This window comes from Zalophus californianus, chromosome 11, assembly GCF_009762305.2.
Source record: "Zalophus californianus isolate mZalCal1 chromosome 11, mZalCal1.pri.v2, whole genome shotgun sequence".
Lineage (NCBI taxonomy): Eukaryota > Metazoa > Chordata > Mammalia > Carnivora > Otariidae > Zalophus > Zalophus californianus.
Window position 1 is genome coordinate 67,531,547 of NC_045605.1, and position 20,244 is coordinate 67,551,790.

At 42.4% G+C, this 20,244-nt stretch overlaps 1 protein-coding gene across 4 annotated transcripts in view; it reads left to right on the forward strand.

The window, feature by feature from the left end:
* The window catches only part of LOC113913852 (F-actin-monooxygenase MICAL2), a 216,264-nt gene extending 197,193 nt beyond the window's left edge, over positions 1-19,071 (forward strand). For 3 of the 4 annotated variants that reach the window (XM_027578197.2, XM_027578198.2, XM_027578200.2), the window contains 3 exons: positions 8,042-8,144; positions 12,104-12,177; positions 15,313-19,071. In XM_027578197.2, the coding sequence (XP_027433998.2) occupies positions 8,042-8,144; positions 12,104-12,177; positions 15,313-15,497 (362 nt within the window). In that variant the 3' untranslated portion in view covers positions 15,498-19,071. The remainder of the gene's footprint in view (positions 1-8,041; positions 8,145-12,103; positions 12,178-15,312) is intronic. The other variant, XM_027578196.2, reaches the window with a different exon arrangement.
* The last annotated feature ends 1,173 nt before the right edge of the window (positions 19,072-20,244 follow it).

Consider the following 20,244-nt stretch of genomic DNA (forward strand, 5'->3'; position numbering starts at 1 on the left):
AGTAAAGATAAATCATCTAAAAAGGGAATGAAATTTTTACTAACAGCCCTTTTCTCAACAGCAATAATGGATGTTACAAGACAGTGGAGTAATAATGTCAAACAGCTAAAAACAAAACATAACTCTCAAGCTAGAACAGTAGACACAGAAAAACTGTATTTCAAGAACAAGTGCATAATAAAGAAATGTTCATCCCCCCCCCAATAGAGTTAACTATGTATAAACAAAATTCTAGACAATATACTTTAAGGAGAAAAGGATACACAGAAGGATGATCTGAAATATGAAAAAAGAAATGGTGAATAAAAAAATAAACATGTAAGTAAATCAAATAAACGTTGATATAAAATAATATAGATTTTTAAAACAGAACTGAAGTATTGGACTAAAATAGATATACGTTTGGAGTTGAATGATTGGAAGTAAAGTGTCCCAAGGCCCTTATATTGTTTAAAAGAAGGCTAAGATGATTAGTTTAAACTTTGTTAAGGTATTAAAAATACCTATTTAAATTTTAAATGTAGACACTGAAACAATAGAAATAAAATCAGTAATTTCCAAATCTGTTGGAGGAAACAAAGGGAGAAGAAATTTTAAAAAATAATAATCAGCCAAACAAAAATCCCAACTCAATTCCAAATAAAAACAAAAGAACATTTTAAAAAAAGATAGCACAAAGTAAGACAGAAGCAAGTCCAAATATCTCAGTAATCATAATGAAGGTTAGTGAACAAGACAACTGTATGCTGTTTAGCAAATCCATATAAAATATAAATATACAACAAGTTTTAAAGTAAAAGGATGGCAAAATATATACTAACTAAATAAAGCTGGGGTAATGTGTTTAAAATTCTCCATAACCAAAATATTTAAGAAATGAGAAAAAAAGTTGGAGATAATGACATTAAAAACAGATAAAATAGCCTTTAATACCAATACAATGATTAGGAGTAAACAGGAATAAAATTACTACATAATTTTTATTTCTTAAAAAAGATTTTATTTATCCATGCGCTTGAGAGTGAGAGAGAAAGCACAAGTCGCGGGGGAGGGGCAGAGGGAGAGGGACAAGCGGACTCTGCGCTCAGCAAGGAGCCCTGTGCGGGGCTTGATTCCAGGACCTTGATCAGGAGCTGAGTGAAACCAAGAGTCGGAAGCTCAACCAACTGAGCCACCCAGGCGCCCCATATTACTACATAATTTTTAAATGATCAATTCACCAAGAAGATATCACAGTTTTAAATGTATATGTATCGACTATAATAGGCTCAAAGTATATATAACAACAACAACAAAAGAGATAAACTACAGGGAGAATTTCTACTGTGGCAGGAGATTTTAGTATATCCTTCAGTGATAGTCAAGCAGAGAAAACATTAGTATAAATGTGAACAATGCAACTAATAACCTTAATTTAAAAGACATTTACAAAATCCTCTACCCCTAATTGGAGAATGTATATTCTTTTCAAGTTCACATGGTGATTTATAAAAATTAACTATATTAGTTCATAAAATTAATCTCAGAGAACCTAAATTATACAGACCACAACCTATAGTACCATGTACTTACCATGTACTTAACTTAGAAGTCAATAGTCAAGAGATGTTTTTTTAAAACCCTTCATTTGGGAAGTTAAAATATATTTCTCATGGATCAAAGAAAAAATCAAATATATATTTCTAAAAATACTTGGAAATTTAAAATATACCAAATATGAAAAGGAGAACAGTAGATCAAAACTCAGGGGATGCAGTGAAAGCGCTGTTGAGAGGTATTGCCCTAAATACTTTTATTAGAAAAGAAACAAGGCTGAAAGTTAATGAGTTAAGCCTCCAACTTAATTTAGAAAAAGCAAAAACAAAATAAACCTAAGGAAGAAGGTAATAAGCAGAAGGAAATGAAAGAGAGTCATTGTAAAATGGAGAGGATCAAGCAGGCCAAATGTTGGTTCTTAGAAAACACTGATAAATCAAAGACTAGAAGCAACCCTCTTAAAATGATTTTTAAAAATAAAATAGAAGACAGAAATAAGTAGATTAGGAATGAAAGGGGCAGACATAACCATAGATATAGCAGATTCAAAAAAAATAAAAGAATATAAATGATATTTAATGCAATTAACTTTAAAATTTGACAAACTAAGGGTGATTTAACAATCACCATATTAACAAATGAAAGAGGAAAACCATATGGTCTTTTCAATATAAGAAGAAAATATCATTTGACAAAATTCAACACTCATTTGGGACAAAAACTTTTAGCAAAAAAGGAATAGAACAGGATAGAATTAGTCTGAAGGATATCTTTGAAAATGTTATAACAAACATCACTGTTAAATGGTAAAATATTAGAAGCATTTCTTTAAAAATCAGAAATAAGAATAATTACCTCTTCTATTCAACATGGCACAGGAGACCATAGCCAGTACAGAAGACAAGGGGAAAATGGCTTAAGGTTTGGAAGGGAAGAAGAAAATTTTTGTTGTTTCCAGATAATAGAATTATCCACATGAGAAGCCCCCTAAAATGCACAAATTATTAAAAATAAGAAGAGCCTATATGACGGTGATCGAATATAAGCTTAAAATAAAAAAAGCAATTGCATTTCTAGATCTCAGCGTAAAGCAATTAAAAAATGAAAGAACAAAGATGTCACTTGCATTAGCATAAACATGTATGGTACCTAGGAGAAAATCAAACAAAAAATGTACACAACCTTTATGAAGCCAATTTTAATGATTCACTGAAAGCCACCAAAAGACTCAAACATAATCTCACATATACAAAAACCTGACACAAGCCTACAGTAGCGTTGCAGATCACAGGAAATAAGTGATTCTGGGACAAGTGGTTTTCAACAGAGGAAAAAGATGAAATTGAGCCTTACATCATACAAACAAATCAATTTCATAAGGATTAAAGATTTAATATGAAAAATGGAACTTGAAAAGTTAAGAATCTTTTTAACCTCAAGCTGGTAATCTGTAGACACTACAAAGGAAAAGAAAAGATAAGCCACTACTTCAGAAACTACATCTGCAACAAATATAACCAAAAAAGAATCAGTGTTCTAGACTATGTAAAGAACGCTTACAAATCAATAAGAAATAGAGAAGCAAATATCTGCCTGTATAAAAATAGGCAAATAATTTGCAACGATGTGGGTGGAAATAGAGGGTATTATGCTAAGCGAAATAAGTCAGAGAAAGACAATTATCATATGATTTCACTCATGTGTGGAATTTAAGAAACGAAACAGAGGATCATAGGGGAAGAGAGGAAAAAATAAATCAAGACGAAATCAGAGAGGGAGACAAACCATAAGAGACTCTTAACGGTAGGAAACCGAGAGTTGCTGGAGGGGAGGGGGCTGGGGGATGGGGTAACTGGCTGATGGACATGAAGGAGGCACGTGATGTAACGAGCACTGGGTATTCTATAAGACTGATGAATCACTGACGTCTACTTCTGAAATGAATAATACATTATATGTTAATTAATTGAATTGAAATTAAAAAATAAAAATAAGCAAATAAAAAATATATTTCACTGAAAGAATACTCATTAGTAACTAGGAAAATGCAAATGAAGACTATGATGAGAAACTATTTTAAACTATTAAATTACCAAAATTTATAAAACTTGGTAATATGAAGGATGTGGCAAGGATAAGAAGCCAGGGGAGCTTTTTATTCAATGTTAGTGGGAGTAAAAACAGTCATAGCTCTTTGGAAAACACTTTGGCTTTCTGCTGTGAAACTGACCGACGCTTTGTATACAATACTATTCAAGAAGCTCATTTGCAAGTGTATATTCCAGAGCAGGACATGAAGAGCAACTTAGATATCCATCAGCAGGAAAATGGATCAATTTTGGTAGTTCAAAGACAGCCCCCGAAGTGATTTTGACTGTTGAGGAAAGGAAGACTCCAAAAAAACTACTGTAAATTATTTCATGGGAAAAAAAAGAAGATTGAATGGAATGATTCAGTTCAACTTGTGTTTGTTGAGTACAGCATCAGTAGAAATCAGTACGGCTGCAAGGCGACGCTCTCATGGACCACGTTTGAGAAGGATACATAAGAGAAATTAAGAAGGAAACATGTAAGGCAGGATAAAAGTCTGGCTAGAACCTGTGGGTATAATGCAGCAAAGAGGCTGAATCTGGGGGGAAAAAAACCCACAAAACTCTAAAGACAGCAAAATAGTGCCTTTAAAGCTGTTTCTTTTGGATTGAGAACAAGGAAAGGAGAGGCCCAGTGCTCAGGCAGATGGTGTAATGTTACATGATGAAAAAAGGCAGAATTTCCAACTCTCAGCTTTTATGTTTTCTTTATCAAGGAAAATGGTCCGCAATCTAGAAATGTTAAACACATCTAGAAGAGGGAACTGAATCTGGATGAGAAATCTAGGTGAGAAAAATGAGGTGAGAGCAATGAATTCAGGTTTCTAAGCCCAGGTGAAAGACGGTATATAGATTAGTGTCTTGCGTGTGGCATTACTCAATCGGAATCTGTTGAATGAACCAAATTAACCTCCCGGTGTTTGAAATAACTGGTAGATGTAACCTCTGTCTTTGGAAACCCATGGAGAATTCCAGAACCCAAGACTAAAGGCCACTATATTTTCTATGTTTCACATCACATGGGAAAGAAATATGAATTCTGATCCTTGTCAAAATTCTAGAAAGGATTATTAAAGAAATCGTGAATATTTAGAAAGAAATTTAGAGATTACTAGGAACCACTGGTGTTTACTGAGAAGCTGTGAAAACAAATGTCATTTCCTTTTCTGGGTGGAGTTGTGAGGTTTGCAGTTGCCAATGGACATGGCAGACATTGTGAAGCTTGATCTCAGGAAATTAGTTTACCAAAGTTTCCTGTAACAGCCTCATGGACAAAACATAGACGTGTGCTGGATGATCGGGTGCATTTAGAGTCTGTAGAACAGCCTTACCCGAAGCCTGAGAAGGGTCCCTGATGATGGGCCAGATGGCTCTGTTCTTGGTCCAGTCCCATCTGACATTTTGTTTTTCAATAATGCATAAAGGTCCAGGATGCCCATTTATCAATTCTGCAGAAATCCCAAAGCGAGGTCTGTGTCAGCTAGATAAAATATTCAAAAGATTCCCCTATGATGAAACAGAATAAACAAGATGATATTTAACAAGATACATAGAAAGTCTTGACTCAGGTGAAGGAAAAGATCAGTTGTACAAATAGAACACAGAGTCATCAGACTTCACCACCGCCAGTGTGGAAAGACCACCTTGTGTGCGAGGTAGTAAGAGCCCAGTGAAGACACATGGCAGCTAAGAGACCTCTGCAGCCCTAGGGTGCTGGGCTAAGGTGCAGGAGGGTCTCTTCACTCTGAACTGTTGATAGTCTGTTTGATTCAGACTCCCTTTCAGTTGCATCCTGGAAAATGACCCTTACCACTTACTGAGCTTAAACCATGTGCGGGGGCTGCGTTAAGGTCTTTGTGTGCACAGTCAATCCCGCTGCATTTCCGTAACAGATGAGAAGCCTGAGGCTCAGGGAGGCTACGCTAAGTGTTCAAGCCCAGGTAATGGAGCGTCGAAGAGTGCAACTTGAATCCCAAGTCTGAGTTTAAAGTAACTTTTATGTTCTATATGATCTCTGGTCTATATACTTGATTCTTTCAGTGTTGTCATAGCAAGGGGACACATTGTATTCTATTTGGCTGTGCAGTGTTGGGTTTCCCCACTGACCTGCAAGCTCCCTGTTTCCCTAAGAGTCGAAACCAATGCTTATTCATCCCTGCCCCTCAGCACCATGAACATTACTTAGAAGATGTTGGTACTCAACATGTTTATAAATTCAATCATTCATTCGTTCATCCAAGAAACCTAAGGAAGAATAACATCTTGCTTATTTCTCTCCCTTTTAATCCTTTCTGTGTAAAACTTGACCTAAATTATCCTGCTCCACCACCTTGCATGTCCCTCATAAAGTACAATAGCCTTAGCATGACGTTCAGTGGCCTCTATGATGAGATCCTCAGACATGCCCAGACCTCACCCTGCACCCTTCCATCCCCCTTAGCCGTGCCTGATCTCTGTTTCTGCTGCCTTCTGTTCCATCCCCATGTCTTTGCTGACATTGCCAGCTTCACATCCTGACCAGGAAAACCCTCCCTTCTGCATTTTCCCAGAGTAGTTTTTTGCTGCTTTGTTGTTGCAGGAGTTTCCTAATGGTCTATTTTATTCTAGCTCTTTAAATCCATCTGATTCCAAAGAGTCTTAAAAAAAAGAGAGAGAGAGATGGCAGCCATTATGCCTTACTATGTCCAAATTTCTCATGATATGTAGCATTATCTGTCACTGTATCCCCAGTACCTAAAGCAGTATTCAATACCTATTCAATAAATAGGTGTTATTAGATGAATGAATGAATTGATGGATGGATGGATGGATGGATGAAATGGACAAATGAATGAATTCTTCAGAAGTCAAGATCTGCATTATAGCACCAGTTTACCCATTAATTATATAATTTGGGGCACTTATATAAATCTCTCTAGACTCAAGTGTCCATATCAATAAAAAGGTGGTCAAGAAGACAGGGAAGGGGGCTCAGTCGGGTGGGCATCTGCCTTCGGCTCAGGTCATGATCCCAGGGTCCTAGGATGGAGCCCCGCTTCAGGCTCCCTGCTCAGCGGAGAGTCTGCATTTCTCTTTCTCTCTCCCTCTGCCTCTCCCCCCACTTGTGCTCTCTCTCTCTCTCAAATAAAGAAAATCTTTAAAAAAAAAGGGAGAAAAGGGAACTCATTTTTATGGATGACTTACTAGGTACAAGGCAATGTGCTAGGGATGTGACTTACCTTTCATGCCCATAAGAAGGAAGGAAGGAGTGAGGGGGGGGGGGGAGTGCTATACAAGCAGCAAAAAGCCCAGGCTTAGGATAAGTCTCACCTGAGTTCAAGCCCTGGCTCTGCCACTTACTAACTGTGAGCTTGGGAAAATTAATCTTCTAAACTTCTGTTGTCTTCAGCTATCAGGTGGTGACAATAAGCAAACCTACTGGTGAGTTTGTCATGAGGATTAAATGTGATGTCCCATGTAATGCACGGAGCCCACTGACTGGCATGTGATCACTGCATAATAAACAGTAGCTTATTACTATTATATTGTGTGTCTTATTGTTCAGTTTAACCAATGAAGAAGCAAAGGCTCAAGGTCATGTATAACTTCCATCTGCACTGTTTTCCCCTCTGCCTATGGGACACTCCAGTATAAATCCGTCTAGAATGGCCATGAGCTTTGCAATATAGCCTGTGTGTCCTCATTTCAGGGTGAAATACTAAAAAGCCACCTCCATGTTGCTACTTATGAAATATGCCCAGATTTTAACATTGTATTATATAAACCTTTAGCATCTAATAGTGCATATCTAAAAGCAGTGTCGGTTTTCTCATGGTTATTCTTATGCTCAATAAAGGTCATAAATCTAAGTTATAAGAAGGTATGACTATAACTCTTCGAGTGAGACTCAAAGCTAATAACATTTTTTTTTCATCATTTGGCTTTTCTTTGTGCAAAAAATCATGATGCCCATCACCACCCCTCTATGATTAAATGTGGCGTGGGTGTCTCTGCCCCATGAAGGGAGCCACACCCCACCTGGGCACTCAGTAAGGGAGGAGGAGATAGTAGTAACCAGCAGAGTTACTAGGATTTTCTTTGGTGGTGAATGTGATGCATAAACATACAGAAGTTTTATAGAGAACCTACTAGTAGGCAAGAGAAGTTTCATCTGTGGCAGGACATTATCAAGATTATATGACCCTTGGAGCTGAAGGATTCCTGCCCTCAGTGTCCAAGAGGACCTCTCCCCCAGAGCATGCACAGGGGGGTTTGATTTGTCAGGCCCGCAACCTGAGGCATCAACAGGCCATCAGGGGGCTGCTGCCTGCTGAGCCTTTTCCCGCTACAAACATGGCCCACTAGCGCAGCTCCTAAGCAGGTTGATCACAGGGAGAAAAATGCCAATCTAACGCATTTGCTGTTGATTTCTTAAGCAGATTCAGGCACACAAGATGAAGCACAGCTTTTGCAGGAATGGTTTAAGCTGGCTCTGGAGAAGAATAAATTAATGCGATATGAGTCGGAGCTACTGATCATGTAAGTAAGGCAACACAGATAACAGTGAGTCCTAAAAGCAAAGGGGGTGGGAGTGGGGTGGCTCGCCCTCCCGGGTTGAAGTCCCAGGAATTTTTCTCCTCGTGCATACAGAATTGTGATTGAGGCAAATTGATATTTGGTGTCTTGCATATCATATTGGCATTAGTGCAGAGAATCTTCAGTTGTCTGTTCTCTCTGTGGAGTCCTATGGCTAAAAAAGATGTCAGGTGATGGGTCTGGAGCTGGAGAGCATTTGGATAAGGTATTTTCAGTCTGTCCTTGTCCCCCAGACTGGTGTGGGGGGGGCATCTGCAGTCACACACCTGCACTGGGGAAGCATGTGTCTGGCCTCTGAGTATGAACCCTGGGAAGGGCTTGGGGAGATCTGCGTGGCCACTTCCTTGCATATTTAACATACTGAGGGACTGAGACCTCTCTGGCTGTGCTCTCTGAATGAGAAGTTGCAGCCTGGAAGGAGATCAGAAAGTAGAGGTGGATCTTATCATAGAGTCGAAGTCACTCAGCCAGATGCGGACATATCTTTGGGGGTAACCAGTCAACCCACTACACTAACCTGACCCCAGAATGACACATATTCACCTATGTCATCACAAAAGTTAATGGACCTACTTGTTTCTTAGGGTCAAGGCTTTTACTCTAGACCAGCAGATCTCAACTGGGGTCAGTTTCACCCCCCCAGGGGCTATTTAACAATATCTGGAGATATTTTTGGTTGTCAAACTTAGGAGATGCTGCTAGTATCTAGTGAGGAGAGACCAATAGTGCTACTTAACATTGTACAATGCACAGGACGCCCCCTCTCCCCGCTCCCCCCTGAACAAAGAATTATCCAGCCTCAGGGCGCCTGGGTGGCTCAGTTGGTTAAGCGACTGCCTTCGGCTCAGGTCATGATCCTGGGGTCCCGGGATCGAGTCCCGCATCGGGCTCCCTGCTCAGCTGGGGGTCTGCTTCTCCCTCTGACCCTCTTCCCTCTCGTGCTCTCTGTCTCTCACTCTCTCTCTCAAATAAATAAATAAATAAATCTTTAAAAAAAAAAAAAGAATTATCCAGCCTAAAACACCAATGGTGTCAAGATTGAGAAGTCTTGCCCTAGACCTATGGCAAGGCTCAAAGGCATCAAGAACACAGGTCTGCTCCAGGCTGGCTGATCCAAGAGAAAAAGGGTGTGAGCTGAGTTCACCTAGTTTCTTCCCAAATTGGCCTCTTCCTGGGTGAGAGAGAGTAAGAGTGCGGAGTGGGGAAGGAGGCCAGGAATTACACTCATTGAAGTTCATGGACATGGAAAGAAAGTCCGGGAATGAGGAAGAAGGCATCTTCCTTAGTAATTATTATTTTTGCTCACTGTTTTTTAAGTTGATACACGTGCTGAGACTCAGAGCAACACTTGTTCTTGCCCCTCTGACTGCAAAGCCCTTTTTTTAAAAAAAAGATTTTATTTATTTGACAGAGAGACACAGCAAGAGCAGGAACACAAGCAAGGGGAGTGGGAGAGGGAGAAGCAGGCTTCTCGCGGAGCAGGAAGCCTGATGTGGGGCTTGATCCCAGGACCCTGGGATCATGACCTGAGACAAAGGCAGACGCTTAATGACTGAGCCACCCAGGCGCCCCTGCAAAGCCTTTTTACACAGTCATACCACCTGCCTATGGAACAGATTCTGAATCACAACGTTCATTCAACAAAAACCTATCCAACACATTCTCAGTGCCAGTAACTGCTGGGTACTGGGGAGAGAATGAGCGGGGCCACAGTCCCTATCTTCTAGGATCTCGTGGTTTCGGGGAGACAGACATGCAAACACACAGCACACCGGCAATAAGAAAACATGGCGAGAGCTCCATGGAGGCTTGTGGAAGGCGCAGTCTGCATAGGTTCTCCCTGGGAGAATCAGGAGGGCGGCGGCTCCCACTGCTCCTGCTCCGTGCCTGGCTTCCCTAGTTAGCATGCAGCCAGAGGGAGCCTTCTCCAAGAGAGGCCGGAGGGAAGAACTCAGGCCTGGGACCTAGACAAAAGCAGGTGGGAGCTCTGTTAAGGGATTGATTTTAGTTTAGACAAACATCTTGGACAAGCGACTTGAGTGCTTTGGGAAAGCAGATGCCAAGACAGGATTAGAAGTACAAGAGACGGGGCGCCTGGGTGGCTCAGTCGGCTAAGCGGCTGGCTCTTGATTTCGGCTCAGGTCGTGATCTCAGGGTCCCAGGATCGAGCTCTGCGTTGTGTCGGGTTCTGTGCTCAGTGGGGAGTCTGCTTGGGATTCTCTCTCTCCCTCTGCCCCTCCCCCCGCTCTCTCTCTCTCTCAAATAAATAAATAAATAAATCTTTAAAAAAGAAAAAAAGAAAAATAAATATAAGAGACGTGGTGGGATAAAGGGGGAATGGGAGGGGGAGTAAGAGGGAAGTCTCAGACCCTCTGTGGTCATGACACCTGTGAAAGGAGAGGGGGAGGAAAGAGAATTGGGCAGAGGAGCCTCCGAACTGCAGTGCAACCCCGAGAACATCTCTGCCAAGCCAAAGGGAGTACCAGAGCAGAGATGCCATCAGGGGAGTCCAGCTCCAAGACTGCCCTCTGTGCTCTGTCATTGGCTGGGAGCTGCCCGGGGACAGTGTGGCCTCAGCACCACACTGAGTGGATTGTGCCTCAACAGTCAGCTCTCTGCACTCCGCCCAGAAAGTCCTCTCCTAAAGGAAGCCTTGAGGGGTACACTTCCATGGGTGACCAGAGTGGGCCAAGAGAAGTTCAGGGTCAATAACAAAAGGCAGAATATTGAACATGGCAGGGATCTTGGCCCAGGTAGTAGGAGAAGTAGTAGCAATAAGGCAGCGACGGCAGGGCACAGCAAAACGACCCCAACTCGGTGGCAGTTACACGTGTGCACTGTGGGTGGGGCTGGAAGGGAAGGCCCCACGTTGTCAAACGCAGGGCCCTAGTCTCAGCCCTTCCCGCCTTCGGTGTCTCTGTAGCAGTGATCCTCTCTCACCTCAGCCTCTCTCTTCTCTCTCAAAACTCTCTCCTCTGGGTTTCTGTGATGCTGCCTGGCTTATTTTGATAGCTTTTCAGAGCTTTGATGGCTTCCTCCCTGGTTATATCTCTTTTGTTTGGCTTCTCAATGGAGGCATTTCCAAGCTCCTGTCTTCAACCTTTCCTTTCTCTATAGTCTTCCTTTTAGGGATCACCTGTTTCCACCTACCATCTCTGAGCCCTGTGACAATCTGTGTGTGGTCCTCATTTCTCCTGAGTGCTCCAGAGTTGGGAACCTCCACATTGCACAAAGCCTAGCATATCCCCTTGCATGCACATGGGATATCTCCAGGCATTCAAATGTCAAGAAGTGCCAAACTGACCTTCACCGAGAACTAACTTCACTTCTCGACTCTGCTGTTTCTATTGGTGGAAACAGAGACCCCAGCTGGATGACTCCAAAGCATCACTGACTCTTCTTTCCACATCTCCTACCACCAAATGGATAGCTGTCTGGATGTTTTTGCTCTACCTGGATAAAATGGCTCACTCCTGTCTCCTCCTTGTTTTGTTGTTTACCATATTCAGAGATTTGGGAGTTGTTAGAGATGATACTTGAAGTCATGTTGCCCCTAAGAGAGAAAAGAGTTTTAGATTGTCATTCCTCTCCCCTGGATTATACTAGCCATTTCTTAATGATCTGTCTGGAGGGTGGCCTGAGTGGCCTTCCAAACGCCCCCAGGGATCACATTCCAACCTTCAGCTGCTCCAGCGTCTCTGGACTTAAGCGTATGCCAGCAGCCCTTCTCGGCTCCTTCGGCCCCAGACCTTTCCATTTAGAGAGATTCCAAGACCCCAGTTTTAATAAGAAAAAAAAAAAAAGCAAAAAGAATATAGCGGCTCTAGTCGGTGAGCTTACTAGGCAGTGTTTCTAGGCAGATCTTCGGTATTTACAAGGTGTGAACATTTTCTTACCCCCAGGGCCCAAGAATTAGAATTGGAAGATCATCAAAGCAGACTGGAACAGAAATTAAGACAGAAAATGCTCAAGGAGGGTGAGTACAGTGATAGGAGTTTGGGCCCCTGTGAAGGACATTTTTCCCCGGAAAGGCCCTTGCCCAGAGCACGCCACAAATCCCAAAGTGAGGCGCTCTTCCCGTCTTGGGCGAGCAGCCTGGAGGTGAGTGGGGAGGCTGGAGAGGTGCAAGCCCTCCGCCAGCACAGCAAGGCGCTCTGGCTTCGGTCACCTGGGCTGCAGGCGGCATTGGATCCCATCCTACCAGCTAATAGAATGAAACCGTTCATTCACTTCCCCATCTATTCAGTTTAGAAAGACTTGCGGAGGAGTCTCGTGTGGGCCTGGTGTATGAAGAAGAGCACCCCAGCTCTGGGGCCCCACTGGGGAAGCCGACACGCAGACAGGTGATTGTGGTACACATCGGGATGATTGAGACTCCTCCCAGGACAGGGGCACCAAGGAAGGCCGGCCTCGGTCCCCCAGGCACTAGACACGGTACTGGCCATAGCCCTGCCCACGTGTGCGGGGCCAGGGCAACACACGTGAGAAAACGATCACCGTGGAGGAGGGAGAATGAGATGAATTCAGTTGACACACTGTCCTGATCTATGTGTTCATTGGCTCCAGCATGCTGGGCATACTCAATGCTTTGTGTCTGTGCGTTTGTGGGACCAGATCCATGCATGGCTTTCCTGCACTTAGACCTAGGTCTAAAAGGACAAGTTCAACAAGTTCAGCTATTTCTTTATACATCATGGACTAAACATGGCACCTCCCTATGGGCTTGCCTGGTACAGGGGAAGCACCTAGTAAAAACTGGATATTAGTGAATATTAGTAATCATCATGACTGTTTTTACTTAGGCATTTTATCCCCATTTTACAGTTTAGAAAACTGAGTCTCAGCACGGTTGGCGCGCTCAAGGTAAGTAGTGAGGGGGCTGAGATTCAGGAACAGACCACCACAGACTCAGGGTCTCCTGCTCTTTCCCACATAGTAGTGATTTGTAGACCTTCTTTATAGCAACAAAATTCTATTTCTAGCAAAATCCTTACAGGGCTGCACTATATAGAACAGATAAAATTGGTATACATCATTTATATTTGTCAGAAAGGCTCAGATGAGTCCGTTGATAAGAAGCCAACATTGAGAAAGGAATTTTTTTTTCTGTGTTGATTATCAAATAAGGACCAACACTGGAATAGACCTAGATTAACAAACCATACAGCATAATATCTGATTTACACACCTAATAAAAATTTAAATTTGCTCCATTTCAGGATGGTAAAATAAATACCACCAACAGCCCCCATTAGCCACCTTTTCTTTTCTTTTCTTTTCTTTTTTTTAAATTTTTACTGAGGAGTGAGGATCATACATTTCTTCACACCTCTCAGGTATACAAAAAAAAAAAAAAAAAAGGCTTCTTCGTTTTGACTATGCCTGAGCTCATCTTCCACAAAAGCTTTATCCCACCAGTTAGCAAGAAAGAAAAGAACTTTATTTATCCCTCTCTAGTAAACTCAGTCTGTTGCAATAATTTAAACAGTCCCTGTAGGAAGTGCTCAGTCTCTTTGGGATGAAAATGTTCCATCTTGGAGATGGCCACCTTTACCTTCTGCCCTTCTCGCTAAGGCCAGGTAACTGGGAGAGGCAGGTTTGTGACTTCGAGGCGTTAGGTGTCTGTACTGGTTGCTTTGACTCACTGAGCCCCCACACAGCTGTGTCCTGTCATTGGGCCACCATTCTCTCTGCTGGCATTTGCAGCCAAGGTGTATAACTCGCATCCTCCACAGCCTGGCCCCTCCTTAGCGTGCCTGGAGCCTGGTGGCATTCCCTGGCTTTCTCAGCCTCACCTCAGCACATCTTCCATTCAGCTTGGCCAGAGGGTCTCCACGGTGGGACCACATCGCTCCTCAACGTGGGGGAGCCCTATGACCAGCTACCTTTGGCAGCTCTGGGGCTGGTGGGCACTTCTGGGCCCCACCTAGGCCATACACTGCAGATCGAGATCTGGGGAGCCAGCCTCAGACCATTCTCTACCCAGCCACAACGTACTGCCCCATGTTTACACATAAGGTGCCCTTCCAGCTGGCTTCTTCCCAGAATTCCAAACAAGGGGCAGGGTAAGAATCCTTTGGCCCCCAGTGTTCTCACCAAACAGTATGACATTTCCTGGCCCAGAGTAGAGAGGCTGGAGCACAGAGCTCTCAACCTCTGCTTCTCTTCTCTCTCCTATAAAACATGAGGTGCAAAGGGAATAGTGCTTCTCCCTCTTCCTTTTGTCATGTGTACCTTCTTCCTGACCCTGTCCTCAGAACTAAGCCTCACGTGAGAAACAGTGGCCCTTGTCTGCTTGAGGACTGGGCTCACTGCCTACACCCCAGTTTGTTAAAGGGAAGGGGCGAAGGTATTTACTATAAAATCCTCTCCCAAGGCAGTAATCTGGTTGACAAGGCTTCCATCTGCCTTAACATCTATTTTGACTGTCAGGAAGTCATTACTACCTGTTTCTTACTCTTTCCCTTCCTTTTATAGCAATCTTATATCCCCTAGGCAATCGGATGCGTCAGGCCAATTAGGAAGAAGCTCTTGTACTCTGAAGGCAAAAGGGAAAAAATAGTTACAGTCTGGAGACACAGTCCCATCGGCCAACCAGAGCCTTATTTTGCTCTTGCCTGGTCTCTACTCAAAGGACTGAAATTTGTCATTCACTACTGATGAAATAGGATTCTCGTCATTGAAATAGTAGCCACCAATGTGGATGGTTTACTTAGAAACTTTGCACATAGATTTCTTTGTTGTAGTTAGGACATGTTTAGGGAAAACAGCCTTTTTGTTGTTTTGTTGGTTTCTTTTTTGAGGGGGAGGGGAGGCTGGAGGACTCAGTCGGGCTTGGCTGATAATTCTTTTCCTCACAAAGGGATTTCCCCCTGTTGCTTTATATATATTCTCAAGATGGAAACTGAGCTGACTTGCAGCACAAAGCACCTTCTTTGCTAATCTGTGGCTTCAAGAACAGTTCCCTGGTGTTAAATTCATTTCCTTGTTTTCTCCATGGAAATTAAAAGGAAGAACAAGTCCAAAACAATCAAGATTGCCCACGCCAAGAGCTCTCTCCCTGGGCCAAATGTTACCTGAGGTCCCATGCTTTTCCTTTTTTGTTTTTTAGAGAGCCAGAAAGATGAGAATGATCTGAATGAGGAGCGAGAAATATTCAGCGAGATGATGCAAGCGATTGAACAAAGGGACAGACTCGTGGACTCCTTGGAGGAACAGCGCATAAAAGAAAAGGCTGAAGACCAGCACTTTGAAAGCTTCATATTCTCCAGAGACTGTCAGTTGAGCAGGACATGAGCAGGCCCAAGGCGCTCCCCACCCAGGGTGCCGGCTGAGGACGGATGGGGCCAGGCACACCCACTCACTCACAGTTCCTTTGGCAGGATCTGCCGTACCTAGAACTTAAGGGATACCCTATTGCCATCTTTTCTTAAACACTAAAATTCTTCCATACGGAGTACAACTGCCCGAGACCCTTCCAGAGATTATAATGAAGAGAATACAAAGACTGTTAGGAGATCGGCAGTCCCTTTGGCAGGTCTCACACTGGAGGTGACCTTGGCAGATGAACAGCATTGTTTTCCCAAGAAAGTGACACAGAGAGCGACTTTCCTGCTGCCTTTATCATTTATCTTCCCAATTCATTGAGTTACACATCTTCAGATTTTTAAGAAGCTGCCTTTTCATTAAATATATCCATATTTGCCTTTTTTTGCATGGATGACCGGTTTCCAAATGTCAGAAAGAAGCAGCCGCAGTTTAAAGATTAGGTTAATATTTAAATTGTGTTTGCAGAGAAAAAGGAGAAACCTTGAGATTACTGATTACATAAAGCAAATAACTCATATAGCAGGTGTTAATTCAATCCAGGGTGAATTTAATTTACCAGTTGTATTTATAAGCCTTAATATAATATACATAAGCAATGAGAATTTAATACAACATTTGCACCTTAATTTTATTTAAAAAAAAAAAAAGGAAAGAAAACTTTGTCCCTGGAAAAAAAAAAAGCATTTCTAGAAAATGAATAGTTTTCCAGTGCTTTTTTATATAACTGTTGGTGATGGCAAAAAGGGAAACTCATTTGTTGATAAAGTATCAGTGAGGCTGGTGCTGTTACTGAAAACACACCCATTAGTGATCCAAGGTGAGAATGCTTCCTGAAGGCAATCTTCTCAGGTCTAAAGAGAAGCGTCTCCCACACTCTCTCCAGGGATTCCCCAGGAACTCCACGGGACAAGGACAAAACCACGTCTGACTTCACTGGGAGCTGAGTGCCGTGATCCCATTTACAATGCAGGGACCAAATCCCAAACTGGGTCATGGATTTTTTTAAATGACATTTTCAGTGTGAAAAGAAAGCCAGGAGATAGAGTTTTGTGCACTGGCAAGGGATTCCTGGGCCCTTCTGATGGGTCATATGGGAACCAAAGAAAACTGATCTGTTTTACATAGTGATCTGTTGTCAGAAGGTATTTGATTGTTTTTCCCTCAGTGGGATTCTTTGAAGATTCAGTCTGTCACTGACAAGAGACAGACTGAGGAACTCTTTGTTATATGTTTGGCCTCTCTCATTTCTGCAAGTGTGTAAATGTGTCACTGAACAGAAGGTGCTGTGCAACAGTTGGCTCTGACCAGAGACCTGGCTCTCCTCAGTATAAGTTGACCATGAACCACTTCTGTCTGAGATGCTGTCCGCACACGCCAGTCTGGCCAGCCAACAAGCCAGAAATGAGAAATGTAACTGGATTTTCCAAGCCCGCCAACATTTGGGGTGGGGTTAAATGCAACCTTTCTGTGGCATACCAAATTCCAAAGGTTGCGGTTCTCTTTTCCTTTCTACTTTCCTTCCTTCATCTTCCTTTTTCCTTTCTTTTAAAAAAGAATCAGACCTTCTAGTGCATGAATTCTTCTATGAGGGAATATGTGCAAGCATCTATCTATCAAAACTGTGCCATTTACGGCTGTTTATTCTTATTTATTTATATATTTGGTGGAAATTGCTAATATGATTTCCTCCTAATTCTGGTTTTCCTGCATTATACCACTGGCATTAAGATATTGGTATATAAGCTATTTAACATACAAATAACCCAGATGTTTGGGGCAGTGAGTTGTATAGTATTAAAGATTTATGGAGGTAGTTAAAATAATATTTTCAGTCATTAGGTATTTAAAGGTAAGACTACAGATACTCAGGACTTTTATTTGAAGAAAAATTCATTTAAATAAAAAAGATATAGAACTTCAGTTTTTATTCTAGAATGTTTAGAAGTATCTGAACCCAGTCTTTTCTGTCAGTTACATAAAAGTGCGCTACTTGGTGCTTGCGTACATTTAACAGAGGATGCTCCCATGTATAGTGTCTGGGTTGTTATTATACAAAAGAATTAATTGCCACTTATTTTAATTTGTTCTGTTTTTATCTAAAAGAAAGATTCTCCCAAGAGGGCCAAGAAAGAAGGTGTTTCTTGGCCCTAGTATTCTGTTAATAGATGAGAGAAGCAATTTGTTCACTTTCTCTTCCAAAGACTATGTTCTGTGGTTTAAGGCTGAGTCTTATCTGGCCAAGTTGAAACATAAACCTCATATGTAACAGCCTTCTACTTACACCGGCTTTCAGCTTAACAGTACCTAAAACCATTCCAATGAACACTTCGAAAAGGACACAAATAATGTGGCTGTTGAATTATTTTGAATAGTTCCATTCCTTATTCACAAATAAAGAATGTTCTAAGACCCTCAAAATGTAAAATACTGTACATTTTAAAGACAGGTTTTTTTAATGCAATACGAATAGGATTATGATGAAAAGAACTTCTTCTGTCCCATAAAAGAACACTCATGATCAAAGCTGGACAACGTAAGACTCTGGGTGAAACATAAAGCCCCAGTCTCAGATCATATTCTAAACGCAGGCTCACACAGCTTCTAAGTTAAACTAAAGGGCTCATGATAGTTGCAAGTTAAGGATTTTACTTAAGATGGACTGAGAGGACAGTTCTTAAGCTTGCTCTTCCAAACCATTCATTTGTTGATCTGTTTGTTTAACAAACATTCTCTGATTGCCTATGGGGTCGTGCAGCCCCAGAGTAGGGGCTGGCATAGAGGGAGGAATATTAGTCCTCCGCTCCACCCAAAAACAAATGCAAAGATAAACAAGTACTACTCCCAAATAAATACAAAAATAAAGAACTATTTTTATTATAAGCATCAGCCTATTCTACTCACATTTATCTCAAGCGTAAAGACTTTTACTCCCAACAATTGCAGGGCTTCTTTGGCAATAAAAATAAGTTCGTTTCTAAAACTGTGAAAAATAGTGTCAAGTTGTACCGTTTCATTTAAACCTTTACTTTGGCAGTGCTAGGCTGCTTGGAAGCAATCAATGCTGAGATGCAGCATGTTAATTGCAACTGAGAAAGGAAGTGGCAGGTGTTTCCAACTCTGATGAGCTGCAATGAAATTGATGTTTTCTGCATTCTGGAGGCACATGACAATTCAGCAATGTCTGTCTTCCCAGGAAGCAGATTTACGGGCTTTTCCTTCCAAACTGAAAATGGCAGCGAGTCCCACCCAGGTGGCTGATCAGAGAACTACCCCAGCAGGGCAGAGGTGGCAGGGGGTAGCTGGGGCTGCCACATGAACAGAGAGAGTGGCAGTCGTTGGATGTGGTGAGCTCGAATGTAGTTTACTGTAATAGGAAGGTGCACGTACAAGGGAGCGTGTACTATCTCACCTACTGTTTATCTTCTAACCTCACTGCTGAGTAGCTTGTAAGAGATTAATTTGCTCTGACCATTGGGAACTATTCATGTGGACTGAAATGCGTTACATGTGCACTGCTATAAATACTGAAATGAACCAAAAATAAATGGTTTTCTGTTAAAGGAATCAAAACGTTTTCATGTGGGCCTGGTCTGGCACTTCCGAGGGCAGTGTCCGTTCCATTTCTTTCTTTGCAGTGAAAGGAACGGGGGAAAGCTTTGATTTCGAGTGGGAGTCTGTGAATTAACAGTTGGATGCTTTATTCCCACTGGGGCACCTGGAAGGACTTACCCGACCAGCAAATCAGACTGGATTGGGAAGAGGAGTGAAGTCAAGCCCCGGGTCTAATTCTTCCCAGAAAGAAAGTGACCCTCAGAGCTGGGGAGGGGGAGAGATGGAGCCCATCCTGGTTCCACCTCGCAGGTCCTCTTATCTTTTTACCTGGCCTGGCCTGATTTTGTATTACATTCACTCAGCAGGAATGCTCCCACCTGCACAGAACTGGCCTCTTTCTTCAATGAGCACTTCCAAGACCGAGTTTGTTTGTTTCCGCTCTTAATCCCAGTGCATGCAAATTTTCATGAAATGTGGCCCCACGATACACCAGAATTGCCACATCAGGTTAACCCAGTGGCCAGTCCCCAGCATTTCACACCGAGTTTCCCCATTGTTGGAAGACTTTGTCTGCTGATGGAATATTTGCCATGATCCATTTTTTCCATTGAATATTAACAAAAAGTAAACATAACTGCAGATAAGAGCCCCTGTTTTGCAAGCGCTAACATTTCGGCAGCAGGGAAAGCAGCAGCTAAGGCCAGCCACTTTTTAAAAAATTTTTTTATTGTTATGTTAATCACCATACATTACATCATTAGTTTTTGATGTAGTGTTCCATGATTCATTGTTTGTGCATAACACCCGGTGCTCTACACAGAATGTGCCCTCTTTAGTATCCATCACCAGGCTAACCCATCCCCCCACCCCCTCCCCTCTAGAACCCTCAGTTTGCTTTTCAGAGTCCATCGTCTCTCATGGTTCGTCTAAGGCCAGCCACTTTTGATGGCACTTTGCCAGCGTTCTTGTGCTCGTGCTGGAGCTCATCTGCCCTCCTCTGGCTTTCAGAGCTGCAGACTCTAAGCCTTTAGCTGGCCCGTTTGCTGCAACTCACCATCCCTTAGCTTTCCGGGCATGCGTGGTAGTGTCACGCTCGCTCCCTCTCCCAGCTTGTTTCTAGAAAAATAAAAAGCAAAACCAATGCTTTGGGCTCCCCTGAGGA